The 20800-nt window shown below is 52.8% G+C and overlaps 4 protein-coding genes and 2 non-coding genes across 6 annotated transcripts; 3 read left to right on the top strand and 3 right to left on the bottom strand.

Annotated features, from left to right (window-relative positions):
- Nucleotides 1–3849: 3849 nt before the first annotated feature.
- SMAC4_13104 lies at nt 3850–3985 on the bottom strand. The gene is made up of 2 exons: nt 3949–3985; nt 3850–3885 (listed from the first exon to the last, which is right to left on the bottom strand). It is a non-coding gene; the product is annotated as a tRNA-Val (tRNA).
- A 197-nt stretch (nt 3986–4182) lies between these two features.
- SMAC4_13105 lies at nt 4183–4279 on the bottom strand. Its single transcript has 2 exons — nt 4242–4279; nt 4183–4218 (listed from the first exon to the last, which is right to left on the bottom strand). It is a non-coding gene; the product is annotated as a tRNA-Gly (tRNA).
- Nucleotides 4280–5820: 1541 nt separating this feature from the next.
- Nucleotides 5821–8005, top strand: SMAC4_01437 (uncharacterized protein). Its single transcript, XM_003352555.2, has 3 exons — nt 5821–6095; nt 6281–7197; nt 7274–8005. Exons 1-3 carry the CDS (start codon nt 6038–6040, stop codon nt 7595–7597), a joined length of 1299 nt encoding a protein of 432 aa, XP_003352603.1. The 5' UTR covers nt 5821–6037; the 3' UTR covers nt 7598–8005.
- A 299-nt stretch (nt 8006–8304) lies between these two features.
- Nucleotides 8305–10883, top strand: SMAC4_01436 (uncharacterized protein; the record flags this gene model as incomplete). Its single annotated transcript, XM_003352554.2, has 1 exon — nt 8305–10883. Exon 1 carries the CDS (start codon nt 9090–9092, stop codon nt 10881–10883), a length of 1794 nt encoding a protein of 597 aa, XP_003352602.2. The 5' UTR covers nt 8305–9089.
- A 371-nt stretch (nt 10884–11254) lies between these two features.
- Nucleotides 11255–13746, top strand: SMAC4_12909 (uncharacterized protein; the record flags this gene model as incomplete). Its single annotated transcript, XM_066091151.1, has 4 exons — nt 11255–11552; nt 11913–12152; nt 12896–13115; nt 13420–13746. The coding sequence occupies exons 1-4, from the start codon at nt 11419–11421 to the stop codon at nt 13744–13746; spliced, it is 921 nt and encodes a 306-aa protein (XP_065945781.1). The 5' UTR covers nt 11255–11418.
- A 28-nt stretch (nt 13747–13774) lies between these two features.
- On the bottom strand, nt 13775–16079 carry SMAC4_01435 (uncharacterized protein; the record flags this gene model as incomplete). The annotated part of the gene is made up of 3 exons (XM_066089589.1): nt 14577–16079; nt 14287–14520; nt 13775–14218 (listed from the first exon to the last, which is right to left on the bottom strand). The coding sequence occupies exons 1-3, from the start codon at nt 15477–15479 to the stop codon at nt 13775–13777; spliced, it is 1581 nt and encodes a 526-aa protein (XP_065945782.1). The 5' UTR covers nt 15480–16079.
- Nucleotides 16080–20800: the final 4721 nt, after the last annotated feature.

Consider the following 20800-nt stretch of genomic DNA (forward strand, 5'->3'; position numbering starts at 1 on the left):
TCCGGGTCCGACCCTCCGACCCACTCGACCCGAAGAGCGACCAAGGCCGGATTGCGGACCGGACGACGAATGCCAAGCGGGATTTGCAGCGGGAAGCGGTTCGGCAGGAATCCGTACTGTGTCATAGGGCTACATGCTCGGCGCCGGATTGACCTGTAGCTGTGTTCTTGGAGTGCGATATGTTGATAAGAAAGCGAAGGTCGGTGATAATCTTCTCTTCAACGGCATGCTGTTTCGTGAATCTGCACCCTAAACCTACGATTTTCAGCGCTCATCATGTTGGAAAATATGATGGTCAATACTCTTCACGACGCCACCAACCAACAAGGAAAGATGGAGGGAAAACGTCGTCGCGGTGGTAGCATCGCACCGCTGTTGCTAACGGAATCCACAGAGTGTACCGATACGTACATGTACATACGTACCTGGCGAAGACGGCTCGATTTCCACGTTACAGTGTTCGTCCATATTCCATGCATTGCATTAGTCTTCGTTCTGGTTGTGCTTTGGTCGCAGTTTGTTCGGCTTGTCCACTCGGCGTGGGGGTTTAATCCACAAGATTTTTGTCGTTGCGGTCTTTTTCTCTCATTGATTGTCGCTCAGCGCTTGATATTCTGGATTCTAGTACGAAGCTAGATCTTCTGGCCGTATACACTAGTCGCAATGGTTGAATGAAGGCTTGCCTACGAAAGCTGATGGCAGTGGACAGGACCACGCCGATCTCGAGATGGATGGCGCCGTCCGAGACGGCGGCGAGGGCAAGGCCAGGCCAAATGGTCGCCGTGAACGATGATGGAGACGGCATCACGTACGATTGCATCAGGGTCGGGGTGCGGTGGTGGAGGGGTCCTTGCAATTTCCTTTTTTTTTTAAAAAACAAAAAAACTCCGTCTTCGCGACAGCGAGTGGAACCGAGCAAACCGCACTGGCCCAACGGTTCGGAGATGGTATGGCGTGTGTTTGCCCTCACGTGATCTGATCAGCGATTAGTACCCGAAAAGTCCAAAACTTCAACATGGCAACACCAGCGACAGCTCATTATCAGATGAAACCAGATCTTGCTACCAGATCATGTCAATGCACGTTAAAGACTCAACCACCCAACGTTCCGATGTGTTCAATTTGTTGAAGAACTTGACCACGGCGGTGAAGAAAAAAAGAAAGGTTGCAATTGCGCTGCGGCCCTTTTCTCTGACGCGATCATGCGATCAGCAACGTTCATCGAGATGCTTGAAATTTTTTCTGTTCAAGGCCCATTGAAATTCCACTTTGCCCTCAGTACGTTGACTTCTCGTTTTTCTCCTTCTGGAACTGTCTCGTTCGATTGTTGAATACCGCGCGAAACACCCGACCCACGCGACTTTGACAACAAACCCTGTCATCACCTCGACAATTTCACTTCGCTGATAGCCCCAACTTGGCAAAGCTTCGTCCTCGGGCCGTCGCCCCCACTGACAGACGCAACCAATTGGCAGCAAACTTGGCTGCTGGAAATGCCAAGCTCGCTGTCGCTTCCAAACTTTGTCGGGATTCTCCGTTGAGGTTCTTTTTCGCTTCGGTACGTATCTCCACCGTTCAGCCTCTGTTCCCGTCCTCTGCTTAGGCAGTGTAAGTTGGCAGCACGATGCGTCATCGGCAACTTCCAGAAAGTGCCTCCTCTTCAGGGGTCCAACTCCAAAGGGTCATGGAAAAAAAAAACACCAGAGCAAAGTTGCTGGAAGATTGACGGCTTCATGGCGAACAGTTGGTGCTACTTACCCCAAAATCAACACTTGAGAGTCTTCCATGCGTATGAGTGCTCGTCACCTCTCAGTGCCTCTCAACTCAATGACACCAAGACTGGCGATACCGCACAGCTCGCAACATCACACGGCAAGCTGGACAGTTCTGGCTTCGAATTACCTCACTGTGCATCAAAGTCGCTCTTGTAGCGTCATGACTCCATTCGTGCCAAGATGTGCGACTTCCATACACAGTGTGATCTCCTGTTCAACTGCACATCAAGATCATCAAGTGGCACTAGAATGAAGATGTGGACCTTCGGAAGACCGAAGCGAACATCCACCTTCGCATGCAGGTTTCGTGGGTTGCGGCTCTGCGCGACGGCATGGGTTTTACAGGGTCCCTATCAGAGACTCAGTGTTGATCCCTTCAAGGAAGAACACTACAAGTCCCCTGTTATGAACATTCGCGGAGGTGGCGATGCGAGCAACGGATTAGCACGAACATCAACACCAAATTTCTGGATCAACCAGAGATGGGCGATAAAGAACACGAGCCTCAACACGCACCACAGGCGCTTGGAGGAGACCCAGAAGGCGTGAACAGCAACCATCAAGCTTAAAGTTTAAGGTTGATCTTCTCACACGCCATGTCATTATTGACGACACAACCCCCCGGATGTTGAGGATCCTCGCAAGTCCTCTCTGGAAGATCCGCTCATCTCTAGGGAGACGAGCTCCGGTGCTCCTCTTGCAACGTGTCTTATCTCCGGCTCCAAGATAACCTTACCTTTGCTCAACGTGGATCGACGTGAACAGGACACTGTAATGGAGCTCCCCGCGTCGAGACTGATCGGATGTGACGGGACGATCTGGTACATGGCCAGCGGCTCCGATACCTGCACCCAGGTGGTCTCGTGAAAATTTTCATGAACTTTCAGCCATGACTCCTCTCTCCTGTGCGATTTTCGCGGACCGTACCCAAAACCGACCAAAGCCACCTGAAAACCAGAGATACTACCAAGCAAGGGCGTATGGTTATCGGAAAGAGTGCGGAGCTCAAGGCCGACTCACAATTGAAGAGTGGCTGGTCAGTGGAAGTCACAAGATCCTGGCAATGGTTATGTGCTATCCACACGGGACTTCACGTCTAGACCTCAGAAGCATTGTCATAACTACTATCTGGTCAAGCCAATCCCTTACACATTACCGAAACTCAAGTATCCCCTTTTCTAACACGTCTATGTCAATCATCTTGTCTTGCTTCTAGCGCATCATCATGCTCTGATATTTCTACAATGTGGGATCAGTGATGATGGACAATCAGCAGGTTCGGGTCTCGCTGGAACCTACAGACCTATGGATCCGCGGAAGACAAGTGTTTAAATGTGCGTTAACGTGTCGTTACTATTCAATGCTGGTTTGATTGTTAGCGTGAGACTCAACCTCTTCAGAGCAGGAAGAAAATAAGGGATTCTAGCGTTCCTATTGGAGCAAACCACTCCAAGACCAGGCCAAGAGCAACGATTAATTATATCCCGCATACATACCACCAAAATTTGAATCTATTCCCGGCGGGCAATAACGAACCAGATGCTTTCTAGGCAAAAGTCCCGCCTAGCCAGCCAAAAGGTGTCCAAGTGGGCTCCATAAGTACTGAGTTAGTAATCAAGCCAGGGGTAGAGTACATATCCGTTTTCCCCCTTAGACATCGGCAAGGGCAACTCACGCCTGATGAAATGTGAGAAAGCGGTGATACGTTGTTGACTCATCCTCTTATTAGCTTATGTTCTGTTCTTACTTCATCAACTTGGTGGACCATATGATAGTTCATGCCAGGCCGAGGGAAACGTCTTCTACCCAGCTCACTTAGCTCCCAAGTGCATAGTGAGGTGTCGAACTCGCAATGGTCGTAGTGTTAAAAAAAAAATTACGAGTCGCTTGATCGGAAAAGGGTCCAAGACAAGGCAACAAAAGCTAGATGAGGGCAAGAAAACCCAAGGGGGGGGAACTCTTTCCCGTTCCCGATTGGCATTGCGAACGCACTATTCTGGCCCTCCCTCCTCCTCTGTCCACCCCGAATGAACTCTCACAAGCATCAAGACACAAAAAAAAAAAAAAAAAAAGATGCGCGGTTCGGGATTCGAGCCTGGGAACTCTCACTGTCTGTAAGACCCCCCAAAAAGGGATAGACAACGAACACCAAACAGGTACTCGAAGCGCTATCTGTTAAGCGAACGCGTTGACCACTACGCCAACCGCGCTTTTGTTTGGTTGTTTGATGGCAGAGGGATCTGCGGACCTAATATATATATAGGACAATGCGAAGCTGGTATCGGATGGAAGAGCCTCTACATAGTACACACACACACACACACAATCGAGCTCGGACAACGATAAGGAGTTGTGATGTTTCAATCTTAATGAAGAGAACCGGGAGACAGACTAAGGGAAAAGCGCTTGCGCGGTCCGGGGTTTGAAACCCAGGTCGTCCGCTTCCTCCGCTGCCTGAACATTGAATGGAAGGCGGGTGCGTTAGACCAATACGCCAACCGCACTTTTTGTATTCAAGGAACCGGGTAAGGTGAGATTTTGTATATCTCTTCCAGGCACATTTTCCGACTAGACAGGCACAGCAAGTAACCGTAAAGGTAGTCAGCTAGCCGTAGATACTTCCAGAGATGGTACCTAGAGAACTCTGGGAAACTCGAAGACTGCACGGAAACCCGGGAGCTTGCAGTTTTGGTCTTGTCTTCCCTCGGGTATTTGACTTGGCCTTTGCACCGATCCTAACTGAAGGTGGTGATTGCTATGCAAAAGAAGATGAAAACACCATGTATCAGAGGCCCGAAAACGTAGCTACCGGAGCAAAAGTATAGCAAGTCTCTTCACAAGGAGGATTCTGTATCAGAACAGCATAATGTCCAATGACGAACAGTCTGTGTGCTTGTTTGCTTAGGTAGTACAACAACTCTGAATGATGACCCATACGACTATCGTTAAGAACACACATAGAGAATGGATATGGAAGCGCCCGAACAGACTGAATATAGGCCTACAAGTCTCGAGTTAATCGGCTTTGTAGACATTCGTTTTACTCGGTTTCAGGCTTCTTTTCTTCTGCCTGTTCTGGGATTTTTATGACAGAGCAGGGATGCATATGCCCACACAGTCAAACGTAAAAGATAGGACGATGTTCGCTTGCCAACGAACATTGCAATGCATCATTATATTGACCATCCAAGCACCCTGTGACAATTCCACTGTATGTAGCTCACAAGTTCACTGGTGGGCATTTTCAGACGAGGATGATCCAGTCACTTGTAGCCGACATGGCCATCGTTGGTTGCATGGCGAAGTGTTTGGTAGCATGCCTCTAGGTAGAGCTAGCCTTTGTCGGCCGGCGCCTTGATAGCAGTTCCTCAGTGCTCTAGCTACGTCACTGCCGACCCCTTTCCCCATCTTGAGAAGGACAAGGCTTTCCGAATCTAGTCGAATCGGCAAGGAGCGTCTGTAGTTGCCGGGCGGCAGGCAGTGAAGTAGCGCTGCCGTGCCCTGATCCCTTTGAGACATTGACATCCAGGCACCCCACGTCCACGAGGAAGCTTTGTCGTTGCTCTGGGCAACTTGCTCGTCTCGGTGGGTCTACCTTGGACTGTTCTGCTGGGTCTCGCCCGTCCCGGAGGGTCCTTGTTGGGAAATCGGTGCTTGTGTTCCCCCTCTTCCCGTGCTTGATTCCGGTTGTCGGGTCATTATCCAGCGGCAAGCATGCTCGTCGGGACTAGAATCGTTTTCTTCACCTTGGGGTGGCCAAGTGTCTGAGGCGCTTGTAGGTCAGAAGAGTACACTACCGCTTGAGGACCAGGTCACAACAGCTCCCGTCTGGACTGCTCTGGGTCCAACAAGTGCGGGGAACATTGTGAGGCTAAAGCGATCACCAACTTTAATTTGTGGACACCAGTGAGGACCATCGACCAATCATAGCACTGTATGTGCGACATTACGGACGGTCCGCGTTAAGGTAATTCCAAAATTTCCATTCACCTTGCCTTAGCAGGGACCGTGCCAAATGCCTGCCGTTGTCCGCGCATTTTGTTAGCTGGGCAGAGGTATTGTGCTGGTCACCGTCCCGTGCGTGACGTGCAATTTCTTTCCGCCGACCAGACGCGCAACAAAGTTCGGTGTCTGCTGGGACAAAGTGCTTTCGAATTTCATTCCTCGAAACAACCTTTACCGATTTTTTTTTCTTTCTTTCGGCAGCCCAGCCTCAGCATCCAGTCTCGCGTTTTCCAAACCTCACAGACAGACAAGCAACCATGCCGAGGCCCATCGAGGCGGACGTGCACAGCGCGTTTATGGAATTCCGCAACGCAGGTATTTTCACCCTTCCTTTCATTACGCCATCCTTACCGCCGTCCTTACCGCGATGTGATCCTTACCAATCGCGCGTTGTTACATCTTACATTTGGTACTATTCGGTGACAGTACCATACACAGCCTGCTGTTGCCGATGAATGAAGATCAAGGCTGACTCGGTCCTGAATGGCTCCACCAAACAGAGGAAAAGTGCATGTCGGTCCAGTGTCTCTTCTGCCACCAAGTCCGCGCAAAGAACACCACCAGGCAGAAGCAGCATCTCGCCCAATGCACTGCCTACCTCGCCCAGCACCCTGAGGCCGCTGCTGCCATCAAGTCTTCTCTTGAGCAGCATGCCCAGGTCCATGATGGCTCCCAACAACACGTCTCGGGCGGCCACGGCGGCAGCATTTCCCATGGTCCCGGCGGTCACGGCCACGGCGCCGGTCAGGACAACGGCGGTAACAACGCCAACCTGAACGTCGCCAACCAGGCTCAAAACCAGCACCAGGCCGCCGCTAATGTCGGCGCGACCAGTGTCTATCCCGAGCCTACCTCACTCGACCCTCATCAGCACACCAACTTGGGCTTCACTCCGAATGCCCGCATCAACGGCACCAGCACCCCTCATGGCACCGGCACCCCTATCCCTCAGCACATTCGCCCCATGTCTGGCGCATCCAGCGCTCCTCCCGCCAAACGCCAGAAGACCAAGCAGACCAACCCCAACCTGCCCGAGATTCCCCTTGCCGAGGTCCATGCCGCCTTCGTCGAGTTCCAGGCTAAGGAGGGCGATAAGTGCCTGTCGGCCAAGTGCATCTATTGCAACCAAGTGCGTGCGAAGAACACGTCCCGCCAGCGTGAGCATCTGCTCCAGTGCCCTGGCTACCAGGCCACTATGAAGGACAGGATCCCGGCGAACAACCTTCTGCACCACTTCGACGAGGACGATGTCGCCGCCTCGCTTGCTCTGCCTACCCCTACCCTCGAACTTGACTTCCGTATGAGCATCCGGGTCAAGCCCAAGATGAACATTGGCGACGGCCCCTACGGCCGTCAGACCTGGATCTCTTGCATTGGTGGCCAATGGGCTGGTCGCTGGGGCAAGGGCAGTGTCCTTGTACGTAATCCCATCATCCATTGACTGGGCCATCTTGTCCATGACATACGTATGCTAACTTCCATCGCTTCCACAGGCCAACGGACAAGATACTCAGACCTCTTTTAAGGAAACAGAGACGAAGATCGACGCCCGTTACCTGATCCAGACCAACGAGGAGCAACCTGCTATGATCATTTGCAAAGTCGAGGGCTGGTGGGTCGGCGACAAGGAGATTATGGAGCGTCTCCAGGACCCGGTCGCCGCAGACAACGTTGCGGCCAACCGCTACAAGCTGCGTGTTGTCATCAAGCTGGAGACTGGTGACGGGCGTTACGCGGATCTCAACAGCGGCGTCTGGGTCGGCAGTGGTTGCCGCCGCGGCGCCGAGATCGTCTACGATGCCTACCGCGTCAACTGATCTAGGCCTGTGGAGGACGGAGGAGGATGACTGATGAGAGGAGTGCGTTGATGTAATGCCCCTTCCTACTACGCCAAATCATGATGGATCACATAACCGAGGCAGGCCACTCGGTTTGATGAACGACTTTTGAGCGATCGACCTTCTAATGCTTCTGTAAATGTTTATTACGGCGGTATGACGTCCCGACCACATTATTGTCCACTTTGACAGACTAGCTATATATTGCACCTGGTCATGGTCCTTATGCGACTGACAGGTTGGTTTGCTTGTCCAGTGACTGGCATGTCCTAGTATAGCTACAAATAGTTCAAGCCAAGCGACTTGAATCACTTTCTTGCGATGCCCCCGGATATTCATGTGTGTTCTTGTTCTTCGCTTGTCTTTCTAGTTCGCCGTTTGAATTATAGTCATGTACACCCAGCGGTCTCTGACCATTCTATACCAGCCAGTCCCGCGGTCGACGATTCTCATTTGTTCGCGAGACCTACGTGGTTGTCGGCCTTTCTATTCCAGCACACTGCCCTTCTCTATCCTTTCGATGGCCAGCTGACGGTTACCCAATGTAACCCTTGATCCAATCAAGGGTGCTGGGCTTGGTGTCTGTTCACTACATATATTAGCAGACAGTCTTTGTCGCAATCTTTACGACTGTCACCGACTCGCTTCCATGTCCTCGGGCCAGTACGCTCAACACCTCTACCCGGCTCCAGGGACGGTGGACAGATGGGTCCTTGATGGCACAGTACCGCCAGGCTGGGAATGTCGTGCAGGTGATGTTACCCTTCTTATGGACAATGATTCAGGCCAGATAATACCGATTCCGGATACATTCGGCATGGTTTAACGACATCGCGTTCGCACCTGGGTCCTTGCTCATTTCTTTTTGTACCTCGACCCAACCATCGTCGGTATTGTCAGCTTTACGGAGCAACATCAGCCGCACCAGTCCTCATCGAACCCCAATCGCAGCCGGGCACCGCTTATCCTGCCTGCCACATTATTGCCTAATGCATCCACCTCAGTCGCGATCGTTGGGATCACCAGTCTCTGAGGAGCGGCATCTGATTACGATAGACGGCGGCAAGCTTAGGACTTCTCCAAGGAAGGGTTGCGTCCAGGTGTCATTCATACCCTTTTCTTCTTTAATCTCACCGAATCGTTGGGGGTGGCCAGGGTCTTACCATAGTGACGGTCATCTTCGTTATATTGCACTCCCTCAAAATCTTATACGTCACTGTCGCATACCGAAACCTACACACCTTACCCTTCTGGAACACGTCCAGCATCGCCGAATATAGCCCTCTCGGGGTCGCCAAAATCGATCTGCTGGGGTACGGCACCGTATCATGGGATCAGGTCACCAGAGATCATTCTCTGACGGGTGTCTCGTACGGACAACGAGAGGAGGTCTGACGCGACGGAAAGTCGCCCGAAACCTGGTAACCCTACGTTGATTGCTCTATAAAGTGCACAATATTGAACTGTGGCCATGGACCGGGAATGCGCAGACTCGCATATTGCGAGCCCTACAAAGTCCCGTCTTTCTTACCTCAGTACCGCCATGTTGGCCGTCGCATTTTCGGCTGTTCTTTACGTCCTCCTCATCAGCCACTCCCTTGCTGAACTTGGAGGGGGAATTCTCCGCCAACGACAAAGCCCAAGATGCGTCGCTAGTTCCTTTATAAACGTGGTCAGCCTTCCTGGCGTGACTGTCGCCGTCGAGAAGGCCGCATCGATAGCGGAACGTGGCTCTTATTCGGAATCAGGAAACCAAGGGTTTCCCAATACGATTGACTTGCTCCCGGCATTATGTGCCGTGACAGTCAAAGTTACCAACACCTCTGATTTTCCCGACAAACCCGTATCCAGCTACCGCGTCGGCTTGTTCCTCCCCACTATGACAAACTGGAACTCGAGGATTCTCACCGTAGGCGGCGCCTCGTTTGCTGGTGGCATCAACTGGCCGGGCATGAGCGAAGGAACACACTATGGCTTCGCGACCATATCGACAGACAACGGCCACAACTCAGCGGGGAGTGACCTTTCCTGGGCAACATCAGCGCGACTCTACGACTGGGGCTACCGAGCGCTCCACGGTTCAGTCGTGGTCGGCAAGCTGCTCGTCGCCCATTATTACAGCAACTCGCCAACCTACTCCTACTACGCAGGATGTTCGACTGGAGGCCGCCAAGGATTGAGAGAAACCCAATACGACGCCAACAGCTTTGACGGCGCTCTCATCGGCGCCCCAGCCTGGGACACCATGCACCTGATGCCTTGGATCTCCAAGATCGCCTCCCAACAGCTCAATACCACGGCCAACGGCAGACTACGGGCTACACAGCTATCCATCCTCGCCACTGAAGTCCTCCGTCAATGCGACGCCCAAGACGGCGTCAAAGACAACATCATCAGCCAGCCCGACCAATGCCGCTTCGATATCTCCAAGATCATCTGCTCGGACCCTTCCCGCTGCCTCACCCGCGCGCAAGCCGACACGACCAGCAAAATCTTGGCCGACTACATCATCAAGGACCGCGATGGTCAAAACCGGACAGTCTACAATGGCTTCACACTCTCTTCCGAAGACCAATGGTCCGTCTACTTCGGCACCGACGCCGCTTTGACAGATTTCGATTTCTCCTACGAGCGCTACTTCCTCTACAACCTTTCTCAGTCCTACACCTGGCAACAATACTCGGACCAAGTCGTGCTCAATTCAGAGCGGATAAATCCCGGCCTCGCAACCGCCAACCGGTTCTCTACCCTGTCTTCTTACCAAAAACGAGGAGGGAAAATAATCATGTACCACGGCCTCGCCGACGGCTTGATATCCCCCCGCACCTCCTTGGCCTACTACAACGCGACTATTTCCTCCCTCCAAACTTCCGTCCCGAAAATCCGTGACTGGTTCCGCCACTTCGAAGTACCAGGCATGCAACACTGCTACTTCAGCAACCGGTTTAACGCCCCCTGGGATTTCGGAGCGCCAGGGCAGGCTTCGCAGCTGAGGATGTTGCCCGCGTTGGGCACGGGGTTGCAAGCGTTTGGAGACGGGTGGTCGGTCCCTGGGCATTTGGGAGATGCCAAATATGATGTGCTAAGTGCGCTCGTGAAGTGGGTGGAGGAGGGGAGAGAAGTTGAGTCTGTGGTTGCTACGGCGTTCACGGAGGATTTGAGTGGGAAGGTGTATAGGACAAGGCCGGTTTGTGCGTACCCCGAAAGGGCCGTTTGGGATGGGAAGGGGGATGTGAATGTGGCGGGGAGTTGGAGGTGTGTTTGAGCTCGATTTGGGTGGTTTTGAGGCGACAATCTTGGGATGTTTGGTTTTGGATATTGTGGAGGTGCTGGTGCTTGATCTTCTCTGTCGTATATGGCTTGCGATATTGTATTATAATGTCGATTTTTCATCCGATCCTGTGTTCCCAGTCGATATGAACTGCCACAAAGGCAGGAGAGATATCTGTTGCTGATGTTATGGGCGTCTCTTGAGAATCAAGCGTGCTCTACGGGATGAGCCATACTGCTTCTACTAACCAATGTAATATCGACCTGGCTAGTTGAAGTTCAACCGCGCCGCATACCTACCTTACTTCACTCAACAGCCCCAAGAGCCTATCATGTGTACCGGCTTCCTCGTGCGGGGTTTCGCAACCTTGGCCATATGCCGAGTGACTCGGACACGGGAGACGTTAGTACAACCCAGCTCGGTTCATTGTAGCCGGCCCTAACCTGAACAGACGGAACGTTCGCCACTCAAAGCTCCTTATATATTCGTCCAGCATCATTCCCAGTACAAACGACAGCAAAGAGAGCTCATGGTTCACCTGCCAAAGACACCAGAATACGATATGGAGACAGAAAAGTCAGCCCGCCATGACATCGTCACTACGATCAACTACTACAGTGACCCAGGGGATGGAAGCACTCCAACGCCGGTCTACGTTGGCAAGTATGGAGACCTCTTTCGTTTTTGTCCACGACATTGCTTTGCGTGCACCAGGCCTAGGCCTGCCTTACCTATACGTACCTCAATTGTGACATGAGTGTCCTTCCAACAAAACAAACGGAATAGGGGTTATCATCCAGCAGCAAAACCTCCCTAAAAAAATGACAAAGCACGCACGCCGAGAATGACCCACAACCCACACCCCCATCCATGCCCCTAAACCTATCTCTCTCTCTCTTCCCTTCGTCACTTCATGATAATCACGTTATGAGCCCCTACCCATCCATATTCTAGACCATTATTCTTCCACGCCAAGTGGAACACCAAGAACGCTGACGATGATCATCACCACCTTCCTGCTAGGGACCAAGTAACCAACAAACGACCCATGCTGCCCGTTACGACCACCGTTACCGACGTAACGGGCGACGAGACAAGCTTCACTCTAGATCAAAACGGGTTCCAGTACCTGAAGCACGTTAGCGAGTTCGCCGCCAATGAAGAAGGAGGAGGAGGGGGGGGAGTGGAACATGAAGCGTTTGCAGACGAGGAGAAGATCCAGAGGGAATATTTTGCCGAGTGCGAGGGGTTGTTGAGAGATGTGTAAGTGCTTTGTCAAGCTTGGCTTGGCCTTCTTTATCCTACCTTACTTCATGTTGCTGGTCTGGTCTGGACGGATGGAGGGCCCGAGAGCGTTGGTGTTTCCTAAGGTACCTACAGATGCAGGCCCGTTATCTTTCACATGATGCCCTAAAAACATACTCCATGATGTCCAGCTATCAAAGGGCCCCCAGTCGCATGGAAACACCTTTACGAGTGTGCGGCTGCCGGATCGCCAGCCGATATGGAGCCATCCATCTGGCTTGCATCTGGCTGCAACTCACTGACATGCAATCTGCATTACACCCAACCCAGCCAGGCTAGGCACACTCCAGTTAACGGGGGGAAGTTCCCAGGGCATACCCATCATGCAGGGACAGTCAAGTCACCCTTTTTTGAGCTTCAAAGCTCCACTCCTCAGTTCATTCCCCATCTTTTCTTATCCCAAAAATAACGCCAGGACATCCCAAAGGAGGTTCTAGACTTTCGTTTCCAAGTGGGAACTGTGGGAGATCTACATAAGCCTGTGCAGCTTCAATACCTCTTCCCGTCTGTTCTATATCCTTCAGGCATATTCGTGTACCCCCCCCCCCCTCCTTCTTTGGTGTCCACCCCTTCAAGGCTTAGTTGAGATACCTTCACTTCACTTTACTTCCTGCCTTGCCGTGCCCTGCTTATCAAGAAACAACCGCAGCCAGCACAGAGATTAACAGGACCGGACTAACAAGCCATTCCCGAGATGATAGCACCGGTGCATCCCGCGTCTTCGCCTTTGACCATCGGGTCCGCCGCGGCCCTTCTGACTGGCATGACATTCCCGTGTACAACGTGCGGTACCGGGGCCCGCTGCATCGCGCACACGTGGACCAGTCATACGCCGGGGCGGAGATGGTGCTGAGGGAGAAGATACCTAATGCGGACGAAGTGGGGGGACTGCTGATGCAGAGGAGATGGGGGATTGTTAATGTGGGTTAAATTGATTCCTTTCCATTTGCTGTCTGCCCATCTTTCTCCTTTAACCCAGTTGATGCACTACTTGCTTTAGGTAAGTACAAGATGGGATGGAAGGCTTCAATTAGCCAGCCAGTTATCTCAGAGACGGCGTTGGCTCCGGAACTACACTGAAGTGCAAATTGAACACCGGAGACACGCCCGTCACTGAATGAAAAAAAAGGGCATGTCGATGGCAAGGCGTCCGGAAATACACATTCCACATCTCACACGAACCCCCAGCGAAGGATCAAATGCAGGTTCTGCTAACACATTGCAGATCTGGCGTCCTATCAAGCCCATCCACAAAGACCCCCTAGCCGTCTGCGACGCCCGCACTGTTTCCGACGCCGACCTCGTTCCGGGATCCATCATCCTCAAAAGCGGACAGCGCAGGGAGTCCTGGACGGTCAAGCCTAACCCGGAACATCGATGGTACTTCAAGTACCAACAACAGCCGGACGAGGTAGTGCTAATCAAGTGCTTTGATAGCAACAGTTCCGCTGAGATGGCCAGGAGGGCACCGCACTGCGCTGTTGAGGACCTGGATGCTAAAGAAGGGGAGTGGAGGGAGAGTGTGGAGGTTCGGTGTCTCGTTTTCTGGTAAAACAGGAAAGGACCTTGGAGGTAGATGCCTAGTAGTCCGTCCTCGACTCCCTGAACCGAACAAGAAAGTCTTGATCCAGCCAGATATGCTGTGATCCAGTCTTCATGGGCTTCATGGGATCAGCGATCTCTATGTCAAAGTTTCTGAACAGCTCGAATAAGAACTTGTACAGCTCCATCCAAGCGATGTTCTGCCCGGCACACGTCCATCTTCCCGAGCCAAAGATCGCCTCGACATTTCGGTACATCTCCTCACGCTGATCCTGTCTAACCTCGAGGAACCGCTCAGGACGAAAGAATCCGGCGTCGTCTCCGTAGAGCTTCTTTGACATGTTAATGGCCGAGATGTTGACACCGATGGCCGTGCCTCCGGGAATAAAGTGGCCGCAGAAGGTGTCACCCTCCGGTGGCACTGATTTGAGAAAGAGAGCGGTTACTGGGGGTCGCATACGCAGACCTTCGTGGATGATTGCCTGTTTTAGACGTGAGTAGGTATTTTGTACTAAGCCTGACATTGCATAACAGCCCCTGATTAACGCACCTCCAGATACGGAAGGGCTCTGGCCTCCTCATATTTGACCGGATTGGAAACCTTGCCATCCCGTGCGGCCTTGAAGATCTCTCTCTTGAGCTCCAGATACACGTTCGGATGGGTGATGATATTGAGGATGGTCGTCCGCATTGTGGTAGCGGTGGTGTCGGAGCCGGCGGTGATCATAAACACGACTTCGTGCTCGATCTCGGCCCGCGTCAGACCATTCCTGAGGAAGGCAGCCTGGTTGCCTGTCAGCATGTCACCACAAAGCCAGTTGTCAAGAACTGAAAACGTACCATCATATCCCTATGCTTGATATCCTTCGCTTTCTGCCACTCCTGCCACCTTTTCTCTACAATCTCATCTACACCACCCAGCAGCTTACCAAACCCTTTCTTATCCGTCTTCTTCGGTCCCAACCACCTCAAAAACCAACTCGAGAACAACACATTCCTAAGATACGGCAAGTCGCTCGCGATCCCCATCAGCCAGTTTGCCTCCCTGAACTCCTGCAAGAAGCCAAACACGTCCTCCTCCCTCTTCAGGTACCCAAACTCCTCACCAAACCCCAACTTGGTAATCACATCCATGGTCAGATACGAGCACAGCGGTGCCAGATCCGCCACCTTGATACCCTTTTCATTCTCTTCAACGTACCGCTCCCTCACAAGCCTCACAAACCCCCCCACAACCTCCTCCACCTGTCCCTCCACCCCTTCTACCTCCCGTCCTCCATACGCCCCCATCACCCTCGCCTTCATCTTGTCGTGCCTCCCACCCTCAAGCACGTTAAACATGTGCTCCTCCGTCGGGTGGTACCGGATCGCCTGGTACCAGCCATCGCGGTTGTAGGTTGACCGGGCGGCGTTGATGCGCTTGAAGACCTCGATGTCGTTGGTGAGAAGGTAATTGGGCGCAATGCGGATGAGCGGACGATTGTGGAAGCGGGCGTGGATGGAGCGATAGAAGGGGTTGAGCGTGCTGGCGAAGTGTTGGCGGGCTAGGGGCAGGTAGGAGAAGCGGGCGAAAAAGGGCCCGGGGATGTGTCGGAGATGGGGGTGGAGGATAGAGAGGAGGGATGTGAGGGTGTAATGGAGGGCGAGGGCGATGAGTAGGGTGCAGAGGATGGTGGAGACTAGAGAGAGGGAGAGGAAGATGGAGGAGGTGAGGTTGGCGGTGAAGCTGGTGAGAAGCGTCATGCTGGTGTGGCGATGCCCGGTGATGTTAGGTTTGGTGGTTTCCGTCAATTGATCGTGGTCCGCGTAAGCTGGGTCTGGTGCACGCGGAGTGAATGTTTTGAAAATACTCGTGATATTCCCATGCTTTATGACCTCTGCGATCACCCTTCTTTCAACTGCGACTCCAAACCTAAAGCATCGTCAATCACCCTATCCTCTCGTCGCTTTATCAGCCTGAACAATGAGGGAATTCTCGCCTTCCAAGGAGTTGTTCAAACTTGGAAACCAATTATCTGTAGTCATCAATTCAATGCAACCAACCTTTCTCTGGCGCGTAACCTAGCACTGCCGACGCGACTGTGGAGGCGTTGGTGGTGACACAAGACCAAACTTCCCTTATCCATCCTCCATCATCGTACTTTTGTTTCTCGAACTGAAAGGAGTGACGAGTTGGCGCGAACCAGGCAAGTCTGGGCCGGGGTCAAAAAGACGAAGCGCACCGTACAGTCGATCTAGGTTTTTGCTTCCCAAGGTCCAATTCATTCGGTATCGTACCTTTCTCGTTCAGCACCTCCCCCATATTTGAAGGTTGGTACGGCAAGGACCACAGGTTCGTGTGCACTGAGCGGCCGCCACCCGGTGATTCCTCCGCGGCCAATTCCTCCGCGGCCGCCGCTCCGTCCACCCAGTCGCTGTCGGGCACCGCACCTAACGAGCCAACCTCCCAATTCAATGTTGCAGTCCCGGGAATAAGCACGCGTTTTCTTGAGCCCGTACCCTTCGAGCCAAATGCCGCCGACACGACACGACACGGCACCATGTGGCATTCATCTCGGTTGAGACATTCTTGCCGCATTTTCAGGTTCCAAGTCGTCGGACTCTCACCAATGCCCTTCCGGAATGACAGTGACTGCTCACTCCCACTCGACAAAAGTTGACAAGTTAGTTGACCTGACCTGACCCAGCCGGTGAGCCGGTGACCTCCACTTGCACAGAGACAAAAATGCGACACCCCGCAGAGGTCCCGAAGGAGACCTGACTGACCGAGACACAGCTGGAGCCGTAAGCATAATTGCGGACGGAGTTAGAGTAATAGTAGGTGGATTCGTAGAGACTGGAGAGCAGCATTAAACAACCAAGGTGAAAATGCAACCGTACTCATCCGGCCGGCAATACTGTACAGCGTCCACTAGGTACCGTTTTACTTGCTTCGGACCCTTCAAGCTCACCTTGTCGAAGGGTGTCCATTTTGGGTAGGGTTCTTTTTGTCTTACCTTGCCCTCGCCTGTTCCTCGAACGAACGACAAGCCACCAAAATCCACCGCATCCTATGAAGGCTGAAGACGGAGTGCCGTGTCTGTAGCAATACCAGCCGGTCCGGCATCCAAATACGTCCACGCCCAAAACACTGCACAAATTCACGGGTCCAAGCCTTGCTGTCCCACAAGGGTGGGGGTCGTACTAGTGAGTGCCAGTGTCAACAGGGGGCTATCGTTCGGGAGAAGGACAGCTTCCCGCTTCCCGCACTCTATTGATCACTACTGCCCTGCCGACCTGCGCTGCAGTGAGACACCTAACATTTTTAGTGAACTATAATGATGAATAACAACGACGACCACCAACGACGACGACGAACCGAGTTTCAACAACGACATCATTCCAACCGATGTTTTTTACATTTATCCTAGCGTGCCAACCTATCGTATCCGGGCGCGGAATGCTCGATAAGAGAAAACAAAAAATCGATAGTAAACCGTCGGTCGGGGCGGCGATCAATCGTTCGATTCTCTTTTTTCCTCCCATCCCAGCTGTGCAAAGGACGTTCAACCTTGGAGGCTTATAGGCGTCAGGTACAGGCTTTGGCGACCTCTATGTAACCCAATATAGATGGATGGTCGTCAAACGTAGGTATGTTGGAAGTGTGATCTCGCCTTCTGTCCACTTCGTAGGTGAGGTAGCTTCAAATAGGTATTCCCTTCCCTTCTGTTCCTCTCTCCTTCCCGCTTCCACTGCCGCTTCCGCCGCTTCCATGCGTGGGGTGCCTGCTGCCAGGACGGCGCCCATGACACACACCACGAACGCAAGCATATGTGAGAAAGGACAAACTGGGAGTGATTATCGCCACGATGCCAGGCGTGATCCCGTAGGTAGATGAATGAATGGACCAGCCAGCCAGTAATGGACATCAAAAAGGCAGCGAAAACACATCTACTCGCTCTGCACTACCTGTAACGGACCTTCTGCCAGCTACATCGACAGGTATTCAACAACAAGGGCCAGCAACTACCTGTCAAAGTCATTGCAATGCCCGAATCAATAGTGCTTAGTGACAGTGTAAATCACCTTTGCGCAAGCTGGTAGGTAATAGATATGTCTAATTCCCGATCGATATCCGAGACGAACGAAGCCCAAACAAAACGAAACGAAAAGAAACGTTGCGGTCGATTCGGTGGGATTGGGATTGGAGTTGGACCCGATGTTGAGGTTGCTACACTCCTACGCTAGAGGTTATTAGTTAGATTGTGTGTAACGTCAGTCAGGATTCAGGGACCTACCTGCCTGCCCGATAGTTTAGTCTTGGGGGTACTGTACACTGTATGTTAGGCAAGATTACTTCCATCGTTGATCGTCTACACAGTAGGTTCGGACGGAGGACCACCCAGTTGAAAGGGCGAGTAGGAACTAGTCCTAGGGGTTTTAGGGGTCTTGGAATAGCATCAACCAGAGTAACCGCGTCCACGCGTCCACGGATTCGAGCAGAAGACCGAGCGACGAGCATGAATGAACACGTGTGTTGTCTTGCAATCTCGACAACGGGTTTTTGAGAATGAACTTTCTTTTTGTCAGATACTTGGCACTGGAGTTATCTTTTGGGTTTTGGACAGTGTAAATCCGGTGGCTTTTTCTGTGTGCCTTTCAGAGGAGCCGCCAATTTTACGGCAACTGACTCGCGGCCGGCAAAACTGAACCCTCACCCAGGGGCTGCTTTTGCTTCGGATAGGGGGCGGCAGCCAGCAACAGGCCAGGCATTCCACAGACCACAAAAACATACACGGCTGCGACGTGGCATCCAAGAGACATCTGCCATCGCGATTCGTCTCTATCAAATTCATGCGCGAGAATAGGTCGTAAAACGTGATCACTCAAGCGTTGATATGCTCACCTTCTAGAAATAGACAATCTCCTGACCTCGAGCACAATCAGATTGACCCCTGGGTGCGCCGCAACAGCAGCGCATCGCAGCGGTCCGTCCTGACAGCCCGAGGAATCGACAAATCAATCTCGTGTGTTGTTTTGTTGAGGGCGCGCTGTTCACCGTGTTGACCGTGTTCTCAAACGAAATTTCCCATTCATCAAGAACGGATCTTGCTCACCTTCAAGCATTCTCCCGTCCCACAAGCCCAATTCCATGATAAGACCGTTGAGACCATTGGAGATGATCATTTGCCATGTCGTACGATTTTCCATCACCGAACCCACCGCAGCCGCGGCCTGCCTCTTTCCTCTTCCCGCCCCGGACGCCTAGGCGATATCCAGCCCCTGATATCTCCATATCTCCCAAAACCATAACGCTGAGCCCTGTTTTGTGGGCGCATGCGTAAAGCATGTTGACCGTTTTGACAAGGAACGGCGCAAAAAAAACAACCAGATCCTTTTCCTTCGTCCACGTGAGTGCCACACGATCGTGGTATACGTGCGCTCTCATCGTCCCGTGGTTTCAGTATCCATGAGCTGAAGTGCCTCGAGTGGATGACAAGCACTCATGGAATCTTGCTGACCTTCAGACTGTGAAGTGTTGTAGGCTGGCTGAACGTCAGGTTTGATGGGCCGTCCAGAGTGGCAGAATGGCGTTTTTGGCGCTTCAGGGATCGATCGATGACTTGCTAAACGCTGCCGAATGCTCAAGGATTACCATGCTTGCGGCAGCATGAGCTGCATATCCGCTGGCTTCTGCCGCAATCTCCATTCCTATCAGACCTCATCTCCCGTCGCATCCCCCAAACTCAATTTGTCTGTGTTCCGATGGCGTGAATGAAGAAGAGGTCCTCACAGACGCCCAGCCAGGCAGGAGGTTTTGTCGCGAGTGTCGGATACCCTCACCAGCTCAGCTCAGCGGGCGCTGGACAAGGACATGGTCGGTAGAAAGGTGGTTTGTTGGCAAGATGAAGGACCGCAAATCCATAATTTCCCGGTCGAAATGGGGAGAAGAGACTGTCGTAAGCGCTATCCTATTCGCTTGGTTAGTGCATCCACAGCTTTGCAGTCATCCACATCACCGCCAAACCGGCACGCGCCGCCAGGGCCAAGCATCCACATGCCAAGAACCCAAGAAAGCTAATCAAGGTTGGAGCGTGCCTGAAGAAGCGAAAGCGCCTTCTCCCACCACAACCCTCGACAAATTGAGCTCCCTCTTTTGCCAATGTTCACCGACAGAGTCAATGACATACGGGCGAAAGTCGGAGCCGATCAGTGGGCTCAGTGGTGCTGTATCTTGCTACGAGGTGATCGTCTCTGCGAACAATTTCGAATGGCTGCTCGTGTGCGGTGCTAGGTCCAAAACCCATGTGGTTTTGTGGGCAGCGGGCAGGTTCGTACCTGTCTCTCTGGCAAGGCGTGGGGGAGCGAAATGACCTCATGGGCCTGCCTAGAACCTCTGGACATCCAGCAAGAGATTGGCGGAGGGGATTGGCGACTTGTCAAGGCTCATCTTACTGGCTCCGTTAGGTGAGCCCGGCCATGCAGTCGCGAGCCTTTCCCCCCTTCACCGCACTTGATGAGCCCATGTCTCACACCGCAGCCAGCCCACCCCTCAGACCAGTCCCAGCAGTCCCAGGCTCCCAGCGTGTCCCAGCACTCCCTCACAGGCGTGTGTCTCTCTGTGTGTGTGTACAGCCCGAGGCCCTGACGCTCCGAGGGCAGGCAGCGTTCACCTGCGGAGAAGCTTGGGGGGACAAACCCCTGAGATCTCGAGCAGCATCATCTCCCAGATCTGCACCGTGCACGGGCCGGGTCCCAGACTGGCAAGAATTGGCGGATCGCGATGGCTTGACTGAGAACAGGTGTCGAATGGCCGTTGCGACGCTACTATACAAGGGCGTCGTGCTAGGCTGGAAACATCGGCCAATCCATGTCTGGGCAAGGGAAAAAGCGAAGCCACTGCTGCAAAAGTGCTCCCACAATTGCGTATCGTGGGGACCGTCGCTGGGCCATCACTGGGCAACCTCTGGGGCACCACTGGAACACTTGCAGCACCAGGTGCTTTCAGTCGGCGAACTCCACTGGATCCCACTTCACCAATCAGGTTGAGTGGGGTCTCGCATTTCCACCGATTTTCTTTGGTG

The sequence above is a fragment of the Sordaria macrospora genome, chromosome 1 (assembly GCF_033870435.1).
Source record: "Sordaria macrospora chromosome 1, complete sequence".
NCBI classification, from domain to species: domain Eukaryota; kingdom Fungi; phylum Ascomycota; class Sordariomycetes; order Sordariales; family Sordariaceae; genus Sordaria; species Sordaria macrospora.

Bases quoted from the DNA above. Each gene is read 5' to 3' on its own strand.
- SMAC4_01437 (XM_003352555.2), top strand. From the start codon at position 6,038: ATGCCGAGGCCCATCGAGGCGGACGTGCACAGCGCGTTTATGGAATTC. The intron at 6,096-6,280 runs GTATTTTCACCC...TCCACCAAACAG, and splicing joins TATGGAATTCCGCAACGCAG to AGGAAAAGTGCATGTCGGTC. The intron at 7,198-7,273 runs GTACGTAATCCC...TCGCTTCCACAG, and splicing joins GGGGCAAGGGCAGTGTCCTT to GCCAACGGACAAGATACTCA.